Genomic DNA, 17,637 nt, shown 5'->3' with positions numbered 1-17,637 from the left:
CTGCAGCACCACTGTATTCATCTATAACCTCACACTCTTATTACCATTAAGCTAGGGGATCAACCCTGGTTCAATGACGGCTGCAGGGAGGTATGCCAGGAGCAGTATTTGGCATTCATTGAAATGAGATGTTCACTAGGTGAAGCTATAACACAGAGCTACTTACATGCTAATAGTGCAAGCAGCATGCAATTTAATTAGCAACAGAACAGTTATGATCAACATGTTGTCCCATTTCCCGCCTCACCCCCCCCCAACCCCCTACCTCCTCAGTCAAAGCAAAACACTCAGAGACACGGAATGGCTTCACCTCCTTCCTCTGTATTCCAGGCCCTGGAGGTTTTGCACCTTCTCTAGTAGGTACATCCACATACAGCAAAAAAATTTTCTTGTACACACTTAGCAAATTCCTCTCCAGCTAAACCCTTAACACTATGGCAATCCCAGTCTATGTTTGGGAAGTTAAAATCCCCTACCATTTCCATCATATTATTCTCACAGATAACTGAGAACACCTTACAAATTTGTTTGGGACTGTTGGGAGATCTATAATATTCCAGTAAGTTGATCATCCTTTTCTTATTTTTCAGTTTCACCCAAATAACTTAACTGGATGTACTCCCAGCAATATCCTTCCTAAGTACAGCCTTAACGTTATCCCTAATCAAAAACACCACTCTGCCTCCTCTCTTGCCCTCCCCCTCTTTTCTATCCTTCCTATAGCATCTATACCCTGGAACATTAAGCTGCCAGTTCTGCCCATTCCTGAGCCTCATTTCTGTAATTGCTATGATATCCCAATCCCATGTTCCTAACCATGCCCTGAGTTCATCTGCCTTCCCTGTTAGGCCCCTTGCATTGAAATAATTGCAGTTTAATTTATCAGTCCTACCTTGCTCTCTACTTTGCCCCTGCCTGCCTTGACTGTTTGACTCACATCTGTTCACAACTGTATCAATCCCTTTCCTCACTATCTCCCTGGGTCCCACCCCCACCCCACCTTACTAGTTTAAATCCTCCCAAGCAGCTCTAGCCAATTTCCCTGCCAGTATATTAGCCCTCTTCCAATTTAGGTGCAATCCGTCCTTCTTATACAGGCTACTCCTACCTCAAAAGAGATTCCAATGATCCAAAAATGTAAATCCTTCTCCCATACACTAGCTCCTCAGCCATGCATTCATGTGCTCTATCCTCCTATTCCTACCCTCACTAACTCATAGCACTGGGAGTAATCTAGATATTACTACCGTTGAGGACCTCCTTTTTAAATTCATGCTTATCTTTCTATATTCTTCTTTCAGAATCTCATCCTTTTCCCTTCCTCTGTCATTGGTTCCAATGTGCACATTGACCTCCTGCTGGGCTCTCTCCCCCCATTTTCCAAAACAGCATACGTGTTTGAGATGGGGATAGCCATGGGGGGCTCCTGCACTACCTGCCTCTCTCTCCTAGCAGTAACCCGTCTACCTGACTGTATCTGTGATTTTTCTTCCTTCCTATAACTGCCATCCATCACACCTGCTAGCTCCTGAAAATTCCTTATTGCCTCTAACTGCCACTCCAACCGATCCATGCTATCTGATAAGATTCGCAACCAAACACACTTCCTGCAGACATAATCGTTAGTAACATGGAAACACTCCAACATCCAACAGGAAGAGCACATCACTCTCCGAAAGGCCATCTTTGCCCCTTAACAGTCTACAGATGCAGAAAATAGCATTGTCTTACATCTCGAAAAACACTGCTCCAGCAATACAGAACACCTATGTTTTGTACTTTAAAAAATTTAATGAAGAGACAGATTTCAGCAAAACATTTAAAAACAAAGTTACCCTACTTACTACAATGGATTTACAAAAAAAAACAGATTGATAAGTTTTATAAGTCTTGAAAACAAACATGGTGCTGCTCCAAGATGTGTGGTGCTGATGTTCCCAGGTATGAGTTATTCCCGCATTGAGGTCTCTGCAAGGTTAGCTGTGAAAGTTCACTGCTTGTTTGTTTTTCTTTCGCTGAACCTGAGTTCCTGAGATGCCTCTACTTTCACAGTCAGTCAGCTGTGAAAGTTCACTGCTTGTTTGTTTTTAGTTTTGTTTGTTGAGATGCGTACAATGATGAATGGCATAGATAGCGAAAAACTTCTCCCTTTGACAGAAGAATTAATGCTTCAGGGTGTAGGTTTAAGGTCTAGAAGGAATTGAAGGGAAAATGTTTTCACACAGAGAGGGGTGAGAGTCTGGAACCTGGGAGAGGCAGAAACCCTCATAACATCAAAGAAGTTACACTTGCACTATAATACTTAAAAGATTCACTTATGATGCCAAGGGATATAAGGCTATCGGGCAAGTGCTGGATAATGGGAGTAGAACAGTTAGATAGCATGGATGTGATGGGTCAAAGGGCCTTTTTTGGCCTGGTCGATCCTGATGACTCAATGATAATACCTTCTTGATTCTCAGGCAGAAATTTTAGCTGTTCATTGGTGGGTTTACACGCAGGAGATGCCTGGGGGTTCACTGAGTGATCTTCCTTCACCTTCTAGCCCGATCACCCTCTCTGCATTGCTTACATTGAACAGGACTGTCCCATCCTTATCCCTTTCAAGGTTCCAAATGGTAAATCATCAGTCTCATCGTAAAGCTCAACAGGATTCCCTCTTTCCCCAGGTGTGATCCCTTTGGACAATGTTCAGGAACATTATGGCACACCTCTGGAGTGGGTAGAGACACCTTGGTGGCATTTCACCAGCTCTCTCCCTAAATCAGCAGCAGACTATCAATAGAGGTCTCCACAGCTACCCTTCGGCCCATCAAGTCTGCACCAGCCAAAGAACAACCAACTAAACTATTCTAGTCCCACTTGCAAATTGTTGATCATTTTTCAATTGAGGAGTAGACAATTTATAAAGAGGAATACTGAGAAAGCTGGAGTTGGCTAGAGACTGATTGTCAGCTATTTTGTTGAGTTGAAACAGATGCAAAGTGTGTCCATCTTCTTTCTTTCTGCAAACTGCTGGACCCTGTGGATTAATAAGAATCACTTGGGACACCTGAGTGCATCGTACTGCATACCTGACCTGCATTAGTTGTTAGCGTAATCCTTAACACTCTCAGAATTATTGAGGAATTAGCATCCAAATACGGAATCAGATTTTTTGTAGACACTATGTTTCAAGATTTATAATCACGGGCCAGTTGGGGCACAGTTAGTATGTTAAAATCTTCGAGGAGAAAGTGAGGTCTGCAGATGCTGGAGATGAGAGCTGAAAATGTGTTGCTGGAAAAGCGCAGCAGGTCAGGCAGCATCCAAAGAACAGGAGATTCGATGTTTCGGGCATAAGCCCTTCTTCAGATTCCTGCTCCTTGGATGCTGCCTGACCTGCTGCGCTTTTCCAACAACACATTTGCAGCACAGTTAGTATGAACAACCAAAGGGATATGCAGTTTGATACAATCTGCCAGTCTTTGGGATATATAACCTACATATCTGGCATTACATTGACGCTGAAGATCAAATGTCCCATTACTCATTTGTGTGATGGGTAGAACGTAGAGTCTTACAGTCATACAGCACAGAAACAGACTCTTCAGTCTAACTCATCCGTGCTGACCAGACATCCTAACCTGACCGAGTCCCATTAGCCAGCGCTTGGCCCATTTCCCTGTAAACCCTTCCTATTCAGATACTTTCCAGTTGCCATTTAAATGTTGTAATTGTCCCAGCCTTCCTGGAATTGACCACTTCCTCTGTCCTGAAGAAGGGTTACACCTGAAACGTTGATTTCTCCACCTCCTGATCTTGCCTGGCTTGCTGTGTTCTTCCAGCCTCCTGCCTGTCTACTCCATCACTTCCTCTGGCAGCTCTTTCAATACACACACCAACCTCTGCATATAAACTTTACCCCTCTTTGAATCTTTCCCCTCTCTCCCTAAACCTATGCCCTCTAATTCTGGACTCCCCGACACCAGGGAAAAGACTTTGTCTATTTATCCTATCCGTGCTCCTCATAAATTTGTAAACCTCTATAAGGTCACCCTTCAGCCTCTGACGCTCCAGGGAAAACAGCCCCAGCCTGTTCAGCCTCTCCCTAGAGCTCAAATCCTCCACCCTTGTAAATCTTTTCTGCACCCTTTCAAGTTTCACAACATCCACAATATGACTTCCTAAGCCCTGTACACAATGCATTGTCTAATGAAGGTAGGTGTACCGAATGCCTTGTTCACCACCCTGTTCACCTGCGACTCCAATTTCAAGGAACAGTGCACCTGCATCCCTGGGTCTCTTTGTTCAGCAACACTCCCTAGGACCTTACCATTAAGTGCATATGTCCCACTCTGATTTGCTTTCCCAAAATGCAGCACCTCGCATTTATCTAAATTAAACTCCATCTGCCACTTCTCAGCCTATTGGCCCATCTGATCAAGATCCTATTGTAATCTAAGGTAACCCTCTACACCTCCAATTTTGGTGTCATCTGCAAACTTACTAACTGTCCCTCTTATGCTCACATCCAAATCATTTATGTAAATGACAAAATGTAGAGGGCCCAGCACCGATCCTTGTGGCACTCCACTGGTCACAGGCCTCCAGTCTGAAAAACAAACCTCCACCACTACCCTCTGTCTTCTACCTTTGAGCCAGTTCTGTATCCAAATGGTTAGTTCTCCCTGTATTCCAAGAGATCTAACCTTACTAATCAGTCACCCTTGGGGAACCTTGTCAAACGCTTTGCTGAAGTCCATATTGATCACATCCACCGCTCTGCCCTCATCAATCCTCATTGTTACTTCTTCAAAAAACTCAGTCAAATTTGTGAGACATGATTTCTCACGCACAAAGCCATGTTGACTATCCCTAATCAGTCCTTGCCTTTCCAAATACATGTACATCCTGTCCCTCAGGATTCCCTCCAAAAACTTGCCCACACCAACGTCAGGCTCACTGGTCTATTGTTCCCTGGCTTGTCTTTATTGCCCTTCTTAAACAGTGGCACAACATTAGCCACCCTCCAGTCTCCTGGCACCTCCCCTGTGGCTGTTGATGATATCATCTTCTTATCTTGAATACAGCATCCTGATGGTAGTGAACACAACTTGTGTTGATCCTGTAAAGTATGAGTATGAAACAGTGAGCTTCACCCATTGCTCAAACTGTTCAGTTTGGGTACCCTCACTTTCTGGGCCAGGTTCATGGGCTGGTGTAACGTATAGGGAGATCCGAACTGATCCGGAAACCCCAACCCTGCTGTGGTTTTGACATGTCCTTTCTCAGTACCAAGCTTACACTATGAACAAACAGCTTACTTATGGGCTTTCCAATAGGAGGCATCTTGTAGTACAAGGAACGACAGAAACCTCAGCGTGTACTGACCGAGGAAGTCTGCTTTGTGACTTGTGAATTGATAGCAATGTGTTCATTAGACATTGTTAGGCTAATCACCGGGATAGCACTCAGAGACAGCTACACAGCACTATATCATGACAATCTCGACCATTGTGTGAATCGGCCTTCAATGAACGTAGAGCTCAGCAACTCACACGCTGAGTTGAATTTGAATGAATCTATCCAAAGTGGTCGTGTTTCCATGGGATCCCCTCTCGCTTCTGATCTCATAAACATCTTTGTTAGGCCCATGAGGAATGTGTCTTCAACAATGTGACCTCTCACCTCCTACCCCTCCTAAATTTCCAAACGGTAGGTGGTACCTTTGCCCGTTTTCAATCAGTAGCTGTCAGTAAGATTTTCTTAAAGTACTAATCAGCTCAGACCCACCTTTGAAATGACATTTCTTGACATCCTTATTGAGAATCAGCTGACAGTTATCTCCTGCTGAAGGCCACAAAGCTAACCTCACTGGTCACCACACTATCATTGGTTGGTATTCCTTCCCTGGTCACTGTACCTTCCCCTGGTCAATACACCTTCCCCTGGTCACTGTACCTTCCCCTGGTCAATACACCTTCCCTGGTCACTGTATCATCATTGGTTACTATATCTTCACTGGTCAGTACTCTTCACTGGTCTCTACATTATCATTGGTCTGTATTCTTCCACTAGACACTAAACCCGCTGCAAATCCTACAGTTCCACACACTCTAAGGTTGGCCTTTCTCACGACCATATAAATAATGCCTGAGCATTTATTCACCAACAAACCTGATGCAGAAACAGGGCATAGCCAGGTGATCGGTGGGATAATGGATCCCCCGATCAGCTCGCTTCCCTCTGTGTATCAAATATCATAGCGTATCCCCCAGTTTCCACTTTCATTGGTGTTTCTTGCTAAAACTCTGAAAGGATGGAAAGCTGTGACAAACAGTGCCAGTTTGCTGCCAGACTGAAGTACTCTTTGTTTACACACAGTAAGTCTCCAAAAACACAAAAAAAAACTGGATCAAATGTAGGCCCATCAGCCCTTCAAACCATTCTATTCAGTATGATCATGGCCGATCATCCAACTCAGTCCCCTGCTCTTCCTTTCTCCTCTTACCCATTGATCCCTTTAACCAGTAGAATTATATTTAACTCCTTCTTGAAAACATTCAATGTTTTGGCCCTGACTGCTTTCTGAGGCAGGGAATTCCCCAGGCTCCCCCCCTCTCTGGGTGAAGATCCTCCTCCTTGTTTCAGCCCTAAATTACCTGCCCCCTATCTTTAGTCTGTGACAAACAACCACGTTGTGAATGTCCCAGGAAATCTGTTGTTCATGGGGTTTATTTCCATTTCTTCTCTTCCAATGGGATGGGGGCACATCCCATTCCTAACTGCCCTTGAAATGCTGAAGATGTTGATGATGCAAGTAAAGTTGTTGAGGGGAGGCCAGTGGATGTGGTTTATTTGGATTTTCAGAAGTTTTCCGACAAAGTCCCATTTTAGAGATTGGTGTGTGAAATTAAATCACAGGAGATGGGATGTAATGTTCTGACATGGACAGAGAGCTGGCTGACAGAGTGAGAGCAAAAGAGCAGGAATAAAGGGGTGGTTTTCAAAATGGCATGCAGAGACTAGTGGAGTCCCGCAAGGGGCCAGTGCTTGGTCCCCAGCCAATCACAAATGAAACAGACAAGGGAACTAAATATAATATCTCCACATTTGCAGTTGACACACAGCTAGGTCGGAGGAAGATGCAGAGATGCTTCAGTCAAATAAGTGGGTAACTACATGGCAGATACAGTACAATGTGGACAAATGTGAGGTTATCCACTTTGATAACAAAAACAGGAAGGCAGCTTATTATCCGAGTGGTGATAAATTGGAAAAGGAAGAGGTGCAGCAAGTCCTAGTATGGTGACAAAACATCTGAAAACGAACCTTCCAGCGCAGTGAGCAAACCTACATCCATAAAAAGAAAGTGTCTATTACATTGTTAAGTTTCTGCATGGCACATTCCCAATTTAGCAAATATATTTTGCATTCACTTCCCTGGCCGTGCAGATTCCATCAGACTGGCTGTGTAATTGGTAAATAGTGATTGTTCAGGACAAGTTCCTCATTTGTAATCTGTAGCTGGTTTAAAACATAAACTGATACTGAGTTAGAGCAAGATCTATCAGTGTTGAACACACTGATCCCTCGAAATACACTCGAGTTCCCTCCTGCTGTATCCGAGGAGAAACATGCTCCTGGCTGAGAGAATCCATGAGGAAATTTCTGCAGACATTATTAAGTGGTTCACAGTGCATAGTCTTCTGTTTGATGCTTTATATAATTAGCTCAATCTGGAGAGTTGTTATAAACCTGGGTCCAGAGACAGAGCTGAAAATGTGTTGCTGGAAAGGCGCAGCAGGTCAGGCAGCATCCAACGAGCAGGAGAATCGACGTTTTGGACATGAGCCCTTCTTCAGGAAACTTCTTCAGGCTCATGCCCAAAACGTCGATAATTTTCAGCTCTGATCTCCAGCATCTGCAGTCCTCACTTTCTCCAGGGGCAAAGCATCTGCTCAGCTGAAATTATTCTGCACTTCTGTGAGACTTGTGAATTTATTTTCAAGGCTGAGATTTAGTATTCACCACGTTACTTACCAATACTCACTGGCAGTGAATGAGTGCAGGAGGGGCATTGGCGCTGAGTTAAAAATCACACAACACTGGGCTAGAGTCCAACAGGTTTAATTGGAAGCACTAGCTTTCGGAGCGACTCTCCTTCATCAGATGGTTGTGGAGTATACAATTGTAAGGCACAGAATTTATAGCAAAAGTTTACAGTGTGATGTAACTGAAATTATACACTGAAAAATACCTTGATTGTTTGTTAAGTCTCTCATCTGTTAGAATGACCATGATAGTTTCACTTCTTTCAGAAGACATTATCTGGGCTGACACCAATTGTTACAGTTCACCTGAGAATGTAACTTTTAAAAAATGTTTTATGATTTACACATGAAAGAAGTGAAACTATCATGGTCATTCTAACAGATGAGAGACATAACAAACAATCAAGGTATTTTTCAGTATAATTTCAGTTACATCACACTGTCAACATTTGGTGTAGATTCTGTGTCTTACAATTGTATACTCTACAGCCACCTGATGGAGGAAGCTAGTGTGCTTCCAATTAAACCTGTTGGACTATAACCTGGTGTTGTGTGATTTTTAACTTTGTACACCCCAGTCCAACACTGACATCTCCAAACTATAAGCACTGAGATATTCACACTGTGGGCTGTGTGAAGCCAGCAGCAACATCTCGTAACTTTGGCTGGTGACTCTCGGCTCATTAATAAACCAGGAGCGAGTGCGAGTGCAGACACTCAGGGTCAGTCTATCTGACATCTCCAGCTGGAACTGGGGCCTTATTATCCCGAGAAAGCTGGAGGAGGAATCCGAAGATGCTTCGGGGATGTGGGAAGGTTGGCATCAGACACAAGCTACAGCCCCTGAACTGGATCCTGGGAGCAGCTTGAAACACAGGGGTGTGACTGAGTTGGAGATGTCTGATCCTGGATTCTGGATAGTGGGTGCTGGAAGAGCACAGCAGTTCAGGCAACACCCGCTGCTCCTTGGATGCTGCCTGAACTGCTGTGTTCTTCCAGCACCCACTCATCCAGGATCTGATTTCCAGCATCTGCAGTCAAATGTCAGATCCTGGACTGGGGGGTGATGGTTCCTTCTGGAACTACAAAGTCAGCAGCACACAGAATGATTGCAGAAGGAACTTAAAACCATGGGAAAAGGCCATTTGGCCCACAATCCTTGTGAATATACTTTCAAAAAACCAGCCATTCTTTCTTAATAGCTTTTTCCCTTTATTTTCGTGCTTGTCTTAAGGAAGTTTCTGTTGAAGTTGCCCCGGTTCTACCTGTTCAGACACGACATGCTAATTCGACTCTGTTAGTTCCACTAATCTCTACATATCGCCACTGGGCTTTGTATTATCCTCCGGGTGGATCCATCATCTCTCATCATCTTATGTACATCAACAGCAGCAGCAAGATCCCTGATTTCCCATTTGTGAGTCATCAGCTCAGTTTGGGGTAGTTACTGAGGATGAGGCGTTCCTCTGCGCAGTGCATGGATGAGGGGAGTGGAGATGTGAGGAAATATCAAATATTGAGAGGTACTCAAAATCTGGGGGGCGGGGAGAGGAGTTTCAGCTATTTACCACTCTGATGGGGGAGTGAGGTGTTTGAGATTGCCCTGATCGGGGCTTTAAGCACTGGTTGGGTGTGTTCCTACTGCTCCTCCCCATGCTTCATTCCAAAGGTCACTGTGCACCTTTCCACAGCTCCATCCCAGTGATACCCAAAATCCTGGTCCTGAATCACCATAGGAGATTCCTGAGCAAGGATGGAGCTGAATTAGCTCATGGGGAACTAATAGGTGGGAACTTTGCGATGTACCCTGACCCACTGATTCCAAGTGGGTAAAGAGTAGAGACAGGATCCGGATTGTGCTGCCCGCCCCGGTCGATCAGCCTGTCCACAGATACATCGGGAGCAATCTAACATTGTGGTGAGCAGAGCGGAAAGGTCAACAACGACAGGAATTTTGTCAGTAAATCCCGGAGAGATGTGAATGTACGGTGTGTTTCAACCTCCCAACTCCTTCAGATTTCATACATTTCCTTTCATTTCAGCAAATCCATCGGAATCCCCAGTTTATTGTGAAAGGAGTCAGTCGTTTCGATTTGTGCCAAGGCAGTGTGCTGGGTAAGATTCTGTTCCAGGTATTTGGGTCTGAACACAATGTGTCAAAATCAGAGCATCCCTGTATTCAAGCACAGAGCTCCCAGTGTGGTGAAACTACAATTCCCATACCACCCCACCTCCCCCCCCCCCTCCCCCACCACCCTATCATTCCATATCTCCTCAGTATGTTCTAATTCCCAATCCCCCCCACACCATGTTATAGTTCCACAAACCCCCCAGTGTGTTCTAATTCCCAATCCCCCCCCACACCATGTTATAGTTCCACATACCCCCCAGTGTGTTCTAATTCCCAATCCCCCCCACACCATGTTATAGTTCCACAAACCCCCCAGTGGGTTCTAATTCCCAATCCCCTCCACACCATGTTATAGATCCACATACCCCCCAGTGTGTTCTAATTCCCAATCCCCCCCACACCATGTTATAGATCCACATACCCCCCAGTGTGTTCTAATTCCCAATCCCCCACCCACACCATGTTATAGTTCCACATGCCCCCCAGTGTGTTCTAATTCCCAATCCCCCCCACACCATGTTATAGTTCCACATACCCCCCAGTGTGTTCTAATTCCCAATCCCCCCCACACCATGTTATAGTTCCACATGCCCCCCAGTGGGTTCTAATTCCCAATCCCCCCCACACCATGGTATAGTTCCACAAACCCCCCAGTGTGTTCTAATTCCCTATCCCCCCCACACCATGTTATAGTTCCACATACCCCCCCAGTGTGTTCTAATTCCCAATCCCCCCCACACCATGTTATAGATCCACATACCCCCCCCAGTGTGTTCTAATTCCCAATCCCCCCACACCATGTTATAGTTCCACAAACCCCCCAGTGTGTTCTAATTCCCTATCCCCCCCACACCATGTTATAGATCCACATACCCCCCCAGTGTGTTCTAATTCCCAATCCCCCCCCACACCATGTTATAGTTCCACATGCCCCCCAGTGTGTTCTAATTCCCTATCCCCCCCACACCATGTTATAGTTCCACATATCCCCCAGTGTGTTCTAATTCCCTATCCCCCCCACACCATGTTATAGTTCCACGTGCCCCCCAGTGTGTTCTAATTCCCAATCCCCCCCACACCATGTTATAGTTCCACATACCCCCCCAGTGTGTTCTAATTCCCAATCCCCCCCCACACCATGTTATAGTTCCACATGCCCCCCAGTGTGTTCTAATTCCCAATCCCCCCCACACCATGTTATAGTTCCACAAACCCCCCAGTGTGTTCTAATTCCCAATCCCCCCCACACCATGTTATAGTTCCACATGCCCCCAGTGTGTTCTAATTCCCAATCCCCCCCACACCATGTTATAGTTCCACATGCCCCCCAGTGTGTTCTAATTCCCAATCCCCCCCACACCATGTTATAGTTCCACATGCCCCCCAGTGTGTTCTAATTCCCAATCCCCCCCACACCATGTTATAGTTCCACATACCCCCCAGTGTGTTCAAACTTTGATTCCTTTTTTTGCATTCTTTGTTAATCTTCCAGTCATTATTTGCATTTCCTTTGTGTTCAGTTAATTCTTCTCACCTCACTACCTTTGCAGGTTTGATACTCTCTTCAATATAATTTTTGGTAACTACAGTCTTACCCTTAACATTTGTAGTTCATGTGAATGCATTTGTTCTGGGTATGTTGAAATAACCTCCCAAACGCCTACCAGGGATCTCTGATGACTTATCCCTTGACCTGTTTAGCCAGCCAAGGTGACACTGTCATTAATCTCCCTTTTCTAAGTTTAAAATACTTGTCTTGGATCCATCCCTTTCTCCCTCAAACTGAATGTAAAATTCAATGACATTGTGATCACTGCTGCTAAAAAGCACATTGACAATAGGGTCATTCATGAATTCCATCTTGTTGAACCCTACCAGTTGAATAGCCCGCTCAGGGGTCAGCTCCAGAACACGCTGTTTTAAGAAACTATCTTGGAAACCTTCTCTGAACTCCTCACCCAGGCTTCCATTGTCCACCTTGATTTTTCTTCATCAAATAAAATCCCCCATTATTATTGTTGTACCTTTCTGATAAAGTTCCTTTCTTATTTCCTTTCTACTCCATCTTATCGTGTTGTTATGGAAGCCTGTCCAATTCTCATACACAAAATAGTTGCCTTTATTATTTGCCATCTCTACCCAAACTATTTCTACATCGGTGTTTCCTGAAATAAGGTCATCACTGTCTGGCGCGCTCTAACATGATTAATTAGCAATCCCTCCACCTGTTTCCACTTCCTGTCTTTCCTTTACGTTCTGTGCACTTTGATATTCAGATCCCATGCTCGGTCATCCTGAAGTCATGCCTTTGTAATAGCCGTCAGGTCAAACTAATTTCTTCCAAATTGCAAAATTAGTTCACCTGTTTTGCTTAAAATCTTATATTCATTCAGATACAGAGCCTTTAGATTTGTCCTTAGGCCTGTTAATTTACTCTTACATTCTCTGCTCTCTAACCTTGCTGTGCCAGTTTTCTGTTTCATTTCTAAAATGAATAGAGTTTTCTCTTGCTTTGAGCCTGTTCTTTGATTTTCCATGTCTTGCGAAATTTGATCTCTTCCCTCATCATTTAGTTTAAAACTCCCAAGTTTTAAGACTTCCCGAGTTATGTGATTTACTGGAACCCCCAGCCCTAGTCTGGTTCAGGTGTAGACTGTTTCTGGGGTCCAGGTCCCATGCTCCCCAGTATTGACACTGCTCCCTGAACTGGAGGCCAGATCTCACAATCCAATCTCTTTGGCCACACATTCATCTCTCTCCAATTGTCTTTACCCTCTGCCAATTTGCAGATAAGACTCTAGAGGCTAGCATCTTCGAGGTTCTGAATTTAATGGAATGTCTTTCCTAGTTCTACCTTACTGTTGGTATCTCCATGGACAATGACAACTGGATCCTTCCTGTTGTGAGGTCAAAGGCATGTTCTGTACCTTTTAGAGAGAGTGAATACTGTTCTGCACTGAGAGCTGACAAGCACCTGTACTATGAACAGATAGCAGTCTCAGCGTGTACAGGAAAATTGAAAATATGTAACATTTGGTTGTGAAATGGATACCTGAGTTGGTTGCTGTTTTGACAACAATTTGAATTTAACCAGTCAGTTTAAATTATGCCCCAGGATATTAAAACCCAATCGTGTTTGAATTTATTGTTTTGCCAACATTGAACCAATGATAAGATCTGATGTTGGGGGGTATGAAAAATCAGACAGAGCAATTGCCGTTGAAACACTCTTTATCAAAGGTATCTTTTTATGTGAAACATATTTGAGATAAAAGAAAGAAGATGATGCAGGGAGATCTTCAGCCAGAAGAAGAACGACACCGACAATGACAGCTGCTGTATAGTTTTGAAATTAAGTTGATGTAATTTTAGTAAGTGTTTTATTGGAACAGTATATTGTTATAGAGCTGAAGGTAGACAATAAGCAGTTAAAAGAACGGGGAGGCTTAGATTTGTGAATAGTTGTTTAATGTTCACTTTAAAGAGTTAAAGAATAAATTGATGATTTTTTTATTAAATAGTGAAATTTGGGAGTTCTCTGTCACTTAGATTTTAACAGATTATGAGGCAAGGTGAGCTTTTCTGGGTGTCTGGTTTAATTAACAGAGGGGTTCACCGCCATGTCATTCCCTATGCCCTGCCAGATATCCTGAACCCTGGCACTGGACTCACATTCTTTGCTGCGCAGAACAGTGTCAATCTCCCTGAATATGCTGCACCCTCCCACCAATACATTCCTTTTGGCTTCCCCAGGTAAATGAACTCCTGTACCAATGGTCATCTCACTCATCCACCCCACTGGCCCTGCTCTCAATCAAACAAGATGAGAGAACATCAAACCTGTTAACGAATTGCAAAGGCCTGACCTTTTCCAATTCTCGGGTTTCCCTTCCCACCTCTCACTTGTGGTCACTCACTCCTGTCCCACACCACTGACCCAAACATAGAAATCCTAAAGGAGTGTGACCACTTGCTGGAATAAAGTGTCCAGGTATCTCTCTCCCTCCTTCATATGTCACAGTCTCTGCAGCTTTGATTCCAGCTCATAAAATCTGACCAAAAGTTCCTGGAGCTGTAACCACTCACCACAGATTTTCACGTCTGTAGAGTACACAAGAATAAATGGGAAGACCATTACTGAGTGTGACTCAAAACGTTAGCAGAGGGGCATAGAGGGGTTAAGTGAGTGGGAGAGAAATGTGGCAGATGGAGTAGAAAATTTACAAAGAACTTGCCAGGGTTGGAGGATTTAAGCTATAGGGAGAGGCTGAATAGGGTGGGGCTGTTTTCCCTGGAGCGTCGGAGGCTGAAGGATAACCTTATAGAGGTTTACAAAATCATGAGGGGCATGGATTGGATAAATAGACAAGGTCTCTTCCCGTGGGTGGGGGAGTCCAGAACTAGAGGGAATAGGTTTAGGGTGAGAGGGGAAAGATATAAAAGGAACCTAAGGGCAACTTTTCACGTAGAGGGTGGTACATGTATGGAATGAGCTGCCAGGGGAAGTGGTGGAGGCTGCGTCTGGCTGGGTATATGAATAGGAAGGGTTTGGAGGGATATGGGCCGGGTGCTGGCAAATGGGACAAGATTAATTAAGGATATCTGGTCGGCATGGACAAGTTGGACCGAAGGGGCTGTTTCCATGCTGTACATCTCTATGACTCGATGATGTGGGGAAATGTGAGGTCATGTATTTCAGAAGGAGGAATAGAGGAGATGAACATTACTTACACAGGGAAAGACTGCAGAAAGTTATGGGAGTCCTTGTGCAGAAATCTCAAAAAGCCTCCAAGTTCAGTGGGTAAAAGGGAAGGCAAATGAGATGTTGGCCTTTATTTCAAAGGGATTGGAGTATAAAAGTAAAACATGGCATTAATCAGACACCAGCCGGGTCACTGTGGACAGTTTGGGCCCCATTATCTAAGGTAGGCTATACCGGCATTGGTGACAGTCCAGAGAAGATTCACTAGACTAATATCGCATGTGGAGGGACTGTGTTATGAGGAGAGGTTGAGTAGGTTGGGCCTATACTTTTTGGGATTTGGCTAACTGAGAGCAACCTTATTAAAACACATAAGATTTCTAGGGAGCATGACAGGATAGATATTGAAAAGTTGTTTCTCATTGTGGGAGAGTCTGGGACCAGAGTGCATCATCTCAGAATAAGGGGGTCACACATTTAAGCTGGAGATGAGGAGGAATGTTTTTCCCTCAGTGAATAGTGAATCTGTGGATTCTGTACTGCAGAGGCCGAGTCATTCAATATATTCAAGGCTGAGGTAGACAGATTTTTAATCAGTGAGAGAATCAAGGGTGTCTGGGGAAAAGGCAGGAATGTAGAGTTCAGGATAATCAGACCAGCCGTGATCCCATTGAATGGCACAGCAGACGCAATGGGCTGAATGGCCTCATTCAGCACCTACATCTTATGGCCTTATGTTCGTGCTGGATTAAGCTGGTGTCCAGGAGCTCCCATCTCCTGCGGTCACAACACACCACCTCTCCTACCATCTTTATTATGTCAGCATTCATTTATTTTTGTCATTAATTTCCAACTGTACCCTTGTGTGCAGGTTTCCAAACCCCCCCCCTCCAGACGCTGATGGGGTTGGGAAAGGGAAGGGGCAATGCCTCACTAACCAAACCCATCTGCTTACACCCTGTCCCAGATACACTCTGGGTCCGGTGCATTTTGTAAGGCCCCAGTAGCCCTAACAAATCTGCACAGTAACATCGAGTGTGGGTGGCAGAGACTGCACCAGGTAGGTGGGAGGATGGGAGATTGTCTCTAACACTGATGACGTTGTTCCTTTTTCTCCAGGAGACTGCTGGTTTCTGGCTGCATTGTCCTCCCTGACAATGGAACAGGATCTTTTTGCTCATGTTGTGCCACCTAATCAAGACTTCCAACGAAATTATTGCGGCATTTTTCACTTTCGGGTCGGTATCACGGGTGATGTGTCTGTTCATACAGTCCAATGTTACTCTGTAAATAACAGCACTGTTGCTGTCGTGTATTTGCGTCTATACCCTATTGTTTCAATGTAATATATTGCTATGTAATGTCTCTCCAGCTATATCCTGCTGTTGCAATGTAATATATTTGCATTCCTACCTGACTGTTGGTGGCTCAGTGGTTAGCACTGCTGCCTCACAGGGTCCCAGGTTCGATTCCAGCCTCGGGCAACTCTCTATGTGGAGTTTGCACATTCTCCCCGTGTCTGCATTAATTTGCTCCGGTTTCCTCCCACAATCCAAAGATGTGCAGGTTAGGTGCATTAGCCATGGGAAATATGGGGTTACAGCGGTTAGGTAGGTAGGTAGGTAGGTGGGTCTGGGGGGGATGCCCTTCGGAGGATCAGTGTGGAATTGATGGGCTGAATGGCCCACTTCCATCCACAGTGGAGGGATTCAATGATTCCATGTTACTTTGTAATATATCTGTCATAAGATCCCACTAATTGCTGTGTCCTATATATGTGTGTATACCCCACTATCACTATATAATGTCCCAGAGAGAGAAAACAATTTTCTAAATGGGGAGAAAATTCAGAAATCTGAAGTGCAAAGAGGCTTGGGAGTTCTAGTCCAGGATTCTGTCAAGATAAACTGGCAGGCTGTGTCAGTAATTAGGAAGGCAAATGCAATGATGGCATTTATTTTGAGAGGACTTGAAAATAAAAGCAGGGATGTACCTCTGAGGCTGTATAAGGCTCTGGCCAGACCACATTTGGAGTATTGTTCCCCTGAAGGTAATCAGGAGCAATCACATTGGCTAGGAGTCTGAAGCCACATGTAGGCTAGACCAGGTCAGCGCAGCAGATTTCCCTCACTAAAGGGAATCTTAACAGAATGTTCTTGCGGCGTGGGTGTTAATGGTTGGATCAACATTCCTTGCCCATCCTTAATTGCCCCAAAGGCAGAGTCTGGAGTCACATTGGTGTGGGTCTGGAGTCACATGTAGGCCAGACCATGTAAGGTTGGCTGATTACTTTCCCTGAAGGGCACGAGTGAACCAAATGGGTTTTATACTTACATGGTCATTATGAAATTCGTTTTATTCCAGATTTATCTTGAATTCAAAATTCACAATTTGAACCAATGCCCCTCAGAGCATTGATCCCGTGTTCTGGATTACAGTCAAGCACGTCATTTATAATATGGTTACAATCAGGCCAGTTTATAAATCTGGACTTTCAAACAAAATTTAGTTCAAATTTTGCTACCTGCTGTACTGTGATCTGAATCCACGTCAGCCTGCAGTATTCTGGGTTACTAGCTCAGAGATATTGCCACTACCTCACTTTCCAATATGAACAAACATGAATGGAGTCAGAGACAGTCAGCAATAAAAGCAGACAGATTCACCAAGTATCTGGTACCAACAGTGGAGAAAGAAAAATAGAGTTAATGATTCCGGTCAATATCTTTTCATCCGGAAATTTCAGACTCCAGCATCTGCAGTGTAGT

At 44.4% G+C, this 17,637-nt stretch overlaps 1 protein-coding gene across 4 annotated transcripts in view; it reads left to right on the top strand.

Annotated features, from left to right (window-relative positions):
- The window catches only part of LOC132836295 (calpain-11-like), a 100,384-nt gene that overhangs the window by 5,541 nt on the left and 77,206 nt on the right, over nucleotides 1-17,637 (top strand). For 2 of the 4 annotated variants that reach the window (XM_060855703.1, XM_060855698.1), the window contains exons 3-4: nucleotides 10,079-10,151; nucleotides 15,989-16,107. The exons of 1 other annotated variant lie outside the window; for it this stretch is intronic. In XM_060855703.1, the coding sequence (XP_060711686.1) occupies nucleotides 10,079-10,151; nucleotides 15,989-16,107 (192 nt within the window). The remainder of the gene's footprint in view (nucleotides 1-10,078; nucleotides 10,152-15,988; nucleotides 16,108-17,637) is intronic. One more of the 4 variants, XM_060855718.1, reaches the window with a different exon arrangement.

Source organism: Hemiscyllium ocellatum, chromosome 3, assembly GCF_020745735.1.
Source record: "Hemiscyllium ocellatum isolate sHemOce1 chromosome 3, sHemOce1.pat.X.cur, whole genome shotgun sequence".
Classification (NCBI taxonomy): Eukaryota; Metazoa; Chordata; class Chondrichthyes; order Orectolobiformes; family Hemiscylliidae; genus Hemiscyllium; species Hemiscyllium ocellatum.
The sequence above is the reverse complement of the archived record's forward strand: the minus strand, read 5'-3'. Positions and strand labels throughout refer to the sequence as shown.